Raw genomic sequence first — 8353 nt, forward strand, 5'->3', positions numbered from 1 at the left:
ATTTTAGTTGTATTCCATTGAAATTGTTGTGTGCTGCTGCAGTTAGGTGTCTACCTGAGCAGCCATCTTGGATCCTCTCTCTCCACAATTTTTTTTTATCCATGCCCTAGCTGAAGGACATTTGGCTTTGTTACGGAGCAAGTCCCCAAGAGATGGACCACCGAAGCCAATTTGATTAAGCCAGCAAGAATTTATTACAGATTCGAATCCGGGCTCAAACCGTGGCTGACGCAGCAGCCAGCAAACACCCAGATAAGAGCCCTGTTGGAGGGGCAGTCCCTTTAGAGCGCTCACACAAAAACACAGACAAACACACACCTACCAAGGCCAGTCAGACTCTCTGGATTGGGGTCCCTCATGGTCCTGGCTGGGGATCCCAGACAAATTCATGACCCCCAAGGACCACCAGGGAGCCGAGTCCGATGCAATAAACAAAAGAGCCTTCTCCATGCTAGCATGGGCTGTCCCACTCATGCTGGCAGCATGGCGGAAGAGAGCGAATATCGCCCAGTCCAGGGGTTTTACCCAGGTCGGTGGTGATGTCACTGCCTCAGCTAACCCTGATTGGCCTCTCAGGACAAAGAACTGGCCGTCCTTATCTGTTTCTAAATCCTAAAGACTAAATTCTAAAGACTGGAGACAGCTTGCAGGGTTGGTTCCCAGTCACACCCTGCTGGACATTGGAATGTGGCCCTATCTTGCCCATAATACAAAAGCAGAACTAAAGGTTATCTATAGTTTCTACCCCTGAAGCTACTGAGTCAGTGGGAGTCAATCTCCTGTAACTACCCTATTGTTTAAGCAAGTAATCGAAGGTCGAAGTCAGATAGCAAGGTTAAAATTCAAACAGCAGTTTTTACCCAAGTATGACTGCTACCGTATTTCAGGCTTATTTCCAGTTTGGTGTAGTTACAAATAAAACTGCTAGCTGGTTTGACTCAGTGGATAGAGTGTCAGCCTGCAGATTGAAGGGTCCCAGGTTCAATTCTGGTCAAGGGCACATGCCCGGGCTGTTGGCTCCATCCCCACTAGGGGTCATGCAGGAGGCAGCCAATCAATGATTCTCTCTCATCACTGATGTTTCTCTCTCTCTCCCTCTCACTTCCTCTTTGAAATAAATAAAAATATAATTTATAAATAAAAATAAAACTGCTGGGTGGCCAGACTAAGAGGAGGTGGTAGGACGACCACGGCCCTCAATCCCGACCACCATGAGCACCAAACAGGTCACTTGCAGGTATTTTTATGCATGGTATATGTCGGGAAGGAAACCAATGCCTGTTCTCACATGACTTGGCAAACAGCAAGCCATCCACCATCTGCAAGTACTATCAGAAGGGCTACTGTGCCTATGGAACTCGTTGCAGATATGATCACACAAGGCCCTCTGCTGCAGCTGGTGGTGCTGTGGGTTCCATGCCCCACAGTGTGCCCTCCCCAGGCTTCCACAGTCCTCACCCTCCTTCCAACCTCACTGTGCCTATTGTGAAAACTAACTTACACGAGCCTGGGAAACGTGAGAAAAGAACATTGGTACTTAGAGACCAAAATTTCTGTGGCATGGATGAAGAAAAGGCTTGCCCAAGTGTGGTGAATAATTCAGGAGGCAGTGACGCCCAGAGTAGCCCAGAGATGAGGCCGAATTCCTATCTTGATGCAATATGGAGTGGCCTTGATTACTTAGAAGCCAGCAGCTCTTACAGCAGCGAGGAGCAGCTGTGCCCCTATGCAGCCGCCAGGGAGTGCCGCTTTGGGGATGCCTGTGTCTACCTGCATGGGGAAATGTGTGAAATCTGCAGGCTCCAAGTCCTGCATCCCTTCGACCCAGAGCAGAGGAAAGCTCATGAGAAGATCTGCATGTCAACATTTGAACACAAGGTGGAAAAGGCCTTTGCCTTCCAGGCAAGCCAGGACAAAGAGTGCAGTGTCTGTATGGAAGTGATCCTTGAGAAGGCGTCTGCCTCTGAGAGGAGATTTGGGATTCTCTCCAACTGCAATCACACGTACTGCTTGTCCTGCATCCGACAGTGGAAGTGTGCCAAGCAGTTTGAGAACACAATCATTAAGTCTTGTCCAGAATGCCAGGTGATATCAGAGTTTGTAATTCCAAGAGTGTATTGGGTAGAAAATCAGAATAAAAAGAACGAGTTGATTGAAGCTTTCAAACAAGGAATGGGGGGGGAGGGGAAGCGTGTAAGTACTTTGATCAAGGCAAAGGGACCAGCCCATTTGGAAACAAATATCTTTACCGCCACGCTTATCCTGATGGGCGGCTAGCAGAGCCTGAGAAACCTTGGAAACAACTCAGTTCAGAAGGCACCGTGAGGTTCTTCAATTCAGTGCGCCTCTGGGATTTCATCGAGAACCGAGAAAGCCAGCATGTCCCCAGCACTGAAGATGTTGACATGACAGAGCTCGGGGACCTCTTCATGCACCTGTCTGGAGTGGAGTTGTCAGAACCCTGAAGACAGATGGTTGCCCCTGCATCTTGGGCTCCGCCAGCAGAGCCTTTCCCAAGTAGGGTGTGCAGAGCTTCCTTTACTGCAGCCCCAGGTAGTGTGTGAGCCCCAGGATTTGAGTGGGGTTGTTTTAACCTGGGCTCTCATCCATTCTCCATTATTACAGCCATGAGAAGAGTGAAGGATGTAAAGTTAACAAGTACATGGAATCACTACTTTATAGCTGATATCTTAGTTGCACCTCAAGTTCCTTGGGGGGTGGGAGGGACGGGGGACTAGCTAAACAGCCAGATGGAGTTTTGATTGATTGCTTTTAAAACAAACTTGGCTCCTATCCTTCATGAGCTTTAGCTCCCTAGAAACTAGTCAACTTGCAGTTGCCCCTAAAGCAGATTTCTTTTTCTTACCAAAGGATTCTTCATCCCTAAAAATGATTCCTTATAGTGAATTTCCATAAGACTTCGTGTGTGGTCAAAACCTGATATATACAGGGCTTTTCCAAAAACAAAAAATGGGCACTGCACGCCCTAGTGCCCCAAATGAGAGCAGGAGTCTCACTGCTATATAGTCAGTAAGCGAACTATAAACCTTCTTCCTTGTAAGGGGACCTCTTAAAGTAGCAGGAAGTGTGAGGTGGTAGATCAGGAGTATAGCCCCTCATTTCTGGTTAGTGTTGTAGCCACGATTGGAGGAAACCTTACGCATGTGCCTCCAGGGAAACATGGCCCTCGCTCTCCCCTGTGGGCTTGGTACACACATGCTCTTGTACGTGCCTCCTGCCCAACCTATCTAGTCTTACCTGTAAAAAAAACTGGTCCAGACCCATCAGTGGTCCTAAGCATGTCTTTTTATCACTGTGATTTTAATGGAAGAAGCATAATGTTGTGAATCAGAACAAACTCACTCTAAGCCTGAATTTATCTATTTTTATAAACAGTTATAGATATCAAATATTTTGTAAAAAGCATTAAAGTGTGGGTAGAAAAAAAAAAGGTCTATTCTTACCTGAGTTTAGAGTGCTTTATGCATAATTTTTATAGTTAACTCTTTAGTGAAGGGTGACAACACAGGCAAAGGCTGAATTAAATTCATTCCTAGCAGAGAAAAAATAAATAAAAAATAAAACTGCTATAAAACATTCACATACAAGTCATTGTATGAACACAAGTTTTCATTTTCCAAAAAAATTTGAGAGTAGATGTGCTGAGATATTTGGTAAGTGTATTCATAATTTTATAAGAAACTGTCAAACTGTTTTCCAAAGGACTAAACCATTTTTCATTTCACCAGCAAAGTATAAGAATTACAATTGCTCTAAATCCTCACCAATATTTAGTATTATTATTGAGATTCTGTATTTTTAATAAAAATATTCATGACTTCAAAAAGGAAAGAAATCCATTTCATAAGGCTATAGTTGCCATAGATAGTGATTCATTTGATGGTCCGAGGCAAAGTGAATTGAAAATCTTCTGGAAGGAATTATAAATATTCTTAATGGCATCTATAATGGTGTATCAACTCTGAGGTGTTCAAGACTTCAGTGGAAAAAATAATTGTAGATGTAGTAGAAATGTTCAGAGAACTAGAATTAGAAGTGGAGTCTGAAGATGTGACTGAATTATTGCAATCTCATGATAAAACTTTAATAGATGAGGAGTTGCTTTTTATGAATGAGTTAAGAAAATTGTTTCTTAAGATGTAATCTAATCTTGGAGAATATACTGTGAATATTAATGAAATGACAACAAAATTTTTAGAATATTACCTAAACTTAGTTGAGAAAGTAGTGACAAGATTAGGGAGAGATAACTGCAATTATGTAAGAAGTTCAACTATGGGGAAAATGCTATCAAAAAGCATTACAAAATACAGAGGATCATTTGTGAAAGGAAGAGTCAAATGATGTGGCAAACTTCATATTTTAAGAAATTATCTCAGCCACCCCAACTTTCAGCAATCACAACCCTAACCAGTCAGCAGCCCTCAACATTGAGGCAAGACCAACAAGAACATTATGTGTAACTGAAGGCTCAGATAATGATTAGCATTTTTTAACAATAATGTATTTAAAATTAAAGGATCCACATTGTATTTTAGACATATGTTTTTGCACACTTAATAGACTGCACTATAGTGTGAACATAAGTTTTATATGTACTGGGGGGGGGGGGGAAACAAATAATTCAATGTTGAGGGCTGCTGACTGAAATATTGCAGTGGTCTGGAATCAAACCCACAATATTTCTCAGGTACATCTGTACTCACATGTTCCATTAAGGGTAATGTAAAAGCATGTCTGATTAGGAGATGTGGAAAGTAACAACTAAAATTAAATTTAATGCTAAACACCTCTATTTTTCTATAGACAATATCTCTTCTGAAGTCATAAGAAAATAGACTTTAAAAAACACTAATATAATAGTCCCTTTTACAGTAGCCAGGTCATGGGAGCAACCTAAGTGTTTATCTATGGATAAGTGGAAAAAGAAAATGTAATATATATGTAGGTAGGTAGATGATATATAAATAAATAGACTATAGATGATGGCTATATAGATATATGATAGATCATAGATGGATAGATAGATAGAGAGATAGATATCATTCATCTGTAAAAAAAAAAAAAAAAAAAAGGGGGATGATCCATAAAAAAAGAATGAAATCTTACCATTTATAACAACATGGATGAAACTTGAGGGCATTAGGCTAAGTGAAATAAGTCAGAGAGAGAAAGATAAATACCATGTGATCTCACTTATATGTATAATCTTTAAAAAGTATAAAATAAAATAAAACTTATAGATACAGAGAATTAACAACTGCCCATTGTTAATTGGAAATTGTGCTATCAACTTGTTAATTGAAAATTGTTAATTGGAAATTGTGCTATCAATATTTTCTTTTTGCTTTTGTTGCTGCTAATTATTATTAAGGGCATATACCGTATTTTTCGGACCATAAGACGCACTTTTTTCCCCCCAGAAGTGGGGGGAAAAAGTCCCTGCGTCTTATGGTCCAAATATAGCCTACACATATACTTTAAAAAAAAAGTTTTTTTACTTGCCCGGCTCTGTGTGGTCTCTGTGTGCTTGCCCGGCTCTAAAATGGTTCTTAATGCTGCTGTTTACTTTACAGGGTTGATTACATGTGTTTATGACTGTGATGTTGGGTTTTAATGCACATAAAATATTTTAGGACACTATTTGTTTCAGAATCTTTTTTTCTTCATTTCCCTTCTCTAAAAACTGGTGCGTCTTATGGTCCGGAGTGTCTTATGGTCCGAAAAATACGGTAATAAGTCATCATAAGTCCTAGAAGGTTAGTGATAGCAGCAAAATGAAAAAGGAAAGTTGTGAGAACAATGATAGGGCATTAATTTAAAAAATTGTAAACTATGTAAGAGGTGTTTGCCTATCTGATCTGGCTACCAACCATGGTGTGGTGAAATCTATGAATAGCATAATTTTTAAACATAAAGAGGCCACCAAGAGTGTTGATGTTACTAAGGGTATGAAAATGCTCACAGGGAGAAACCAAGATGGCAGAATAGGTAAATACCTAAACTGCCTCGTACAACAATATCAAAACAACTAAAAGACAAAACAGACACCACCCAGAACAATATGAAAGCTGGCTGAATGGAAATTCTACTAGAAGGAAAAAAGGAAAGCACATTGAGACTCAAAGGAGCTGCAAAAAACTTAGATACGGAGACATACATGCAGAGAGGAAGGGCGACTGACTGCACAGGTGGCTGACTGCGTAGCTGGCTTTCTAAAATGGGAGGAAGACGGGAGCTTCTGAATGCACTGAACTCCAGTTCCAGTCAAGTTTCTGGGAACTCAGACACATTTTGGGGAGAAACTGGACTGTCTGGCAGCGGGAAAACCCGAGGACGGCTTTCTCTCAGAGGTGCTTACTGGTATTACCAAGAGATACTGAGACCCAGGGGCCCCTTAGGGCAGGGCTGATGGGAAACCAAGGCTGTCTGCTCCTCCCTGAAACTCTGCCTCATCCAAGCTGAGTTCAGAGGCTTTTGCAATTTTGCGAGTCTTGTCCCATAAGGGTGTCTCCAGCACAGAAGTTCTCCAGGGTAGACACAGCTGACCCTCACAGCCAATTGGCCTAGAAGTCAATTCCTCCCAGTGATACTAATAAGAATCAAGACTTAATGTTACCAATAAATTTGCAAGCCAGAAAGGACATGAACAGAAAGACAGGCATGGCTGGTTGTGGCAGTGAAGGAAAGATAAACAGAACATGTGGAAATAATATAATCAGGTAGGATTAAGGAAAAACTAGGGTTAAGAAAGTATTCTACTTACCCAAGACTGAAAGCACTTGAAATAACAGGAGGGAGATGCAAATCTAGAGAATGTGACATCAGCTTCAAATGGAGTTTCCCAAAATGAGGGGAAGCTTTAATATGTATTCTGTGGATAAGAATGGAGAGTTCTATGGTCAAATAAGTTTGGAAATGCTGAGTTAAACATCACTGATCAAATTTTCATAGTGATTTAGCTGTTCACAATTGTATATCTCCAAGAGATGGGGACCTATTGTGTCCCTATTTGAATCAGGTTTTTGACAGAAATCCTTGGGAACTATTATTCTGAATAGAACACAATGAAAAAGGAATACTGGGTGTAGGCGTCTGGACTTACTTATGCTCAGAGCCTGGCCACAATGAACCTAGTACTTCCAAGACTAGAAATAAGAGTTTTGAGCCAATTTGGGGAGAAAGAAAAGTAAGACTAATCTCAAATATTTCTCTCATGATTTATGCCATGTTTTAGTGTGTGGCTCAGCCTGTAAATTTTTTGGTCCATAGTGAGAGCACCAGATTCTGCATTCTACATTGCTAGCCATGAAAATAGGATTTGGTAGTCCGTGTATAAGTAAGGTAAGGAACATGAATTGAGAATACCTCTAAGGACTCAATTTTACTATTTAAAGAAAATAGTTATCACTGCCACTTGTTTCAAATACCAGATGCCAGACAATGTAATCCTTACCAGAGTTCCCACTTTCAATGGGAAGACACTAGAAATCAAAGTAAATAACACTTTCAGGATTTCCTTGCTAGTGAGTTGTAGAGCCTGGATTCAAACAGGCCAGGCTAAATCCTGCACTCTTTACAACAGCTGGATGCTGCTACTATTCAGTGATGCAGAAAGCTTTAGAGAACTAGCAATTTGGAGTTGGAGAAGAGGATAATAAACTTACATATGGACTTTTTTGTGGTATTTTTTTGTTTGTTTATTTTGGTTTGGTTTGGGGTTTTTTTGGTGAACTTTTCCAAAAGGTACTGCAATAGGGGTCAGTGTGTGGAATGGATGGAGCAAGCTCCTATTCCATCTCCCTGCTCCAAAAATCCATTTAATATATTTTCCTCAGATAGAGGACATATCAGATATTAAACTTATAAGAACAGATACTACACTTGATCTTAGCCAAAAGGCTGAGAAGCAATCATATGGACTTTTTATATTATATATACCCTGTTTCCCCAAAAATAAGACAGTGTCTTATATTAATTTTTTCTCCCAAAGTTGCTCTAGGTCTTATTTTCGGAGGATGTCTTCTTTTCAGGGAAACACGGTACCACATAACTAGACCTTGCTGAAAGCCTGTCTTCCTGCTGCACTCAAATACCGTCACAGGCATTGCAAGGCCCTACACTGCAAGGACACGAGTGATCTCGTCCCTGCCTACCTCACCAACTTCATCTCTTGCCGTACTGTCTCTCACACATAGTGCTCAAGCCACAATAGAGCTGACATTTTCTAGATCATTCTGTGACTTCCCACAACTGGAGCCTTTGCATTTGCTGTTCTCCAGGCCTGAAACAGTTTTTTCTTTCCCACTGAGAAATATTGGTCAGGGCTGAA

The 8353-nt window shown here is 40.9% G+C and overlaps 1 protein-coding gene and 1 non-coding gene across 2 annotated transcripts; one reads left to right on the forward strand and one right to left on the reverse strand.

The window, feature by feature from the left end:
- The first annotated feature begins 1196 nt into the window (after positions 1-1196).
- Positions 1197-3284, forward strand: LOC118730507 (probable E3 ubiquitin-protein ligase makorin-2). The gene is given in 3 exon segments (XM_036458524.2): positions 1197-1241; positions 1243-2175; positions 2178-3284. Coding segments are annotated over 3 exon segments (1251 nt in total). The 5' UTR covers positions 1197-1211; the 3' UTR covers positions 2466-3284.
- Positions 3285-7745: 4461 nt separating this feature from the next.
- Positions 7746-7935, reverse strand: LOC118709599. Its single transcript, XR_004985063.1, has one exon. It is a non-coding gene; the product is annotated as a U2 spliceosomal RNA (small nuclear RNA).
- Positions 7936-8353: the final 418 nt, after the last annotated feature.

Source organism: Pipistrellus kuhlii, unplaced genomic scaffold (genome assembly GCF_014108245.1).
Source record: "Pipistrellus kuhlii isolate mPipKuh1 unplaced genomic scaffold, mPipKuh1.p scaffold_m20_p_1, whole genome shotgun sequence".
Classification (NCBI taxonomy): Eukaryota; Metazoa; Chordata; class Mammalia; order Chiroptera; family Vespertilionidae; genus Pipistrellus; species Pipistrellus kuhlii.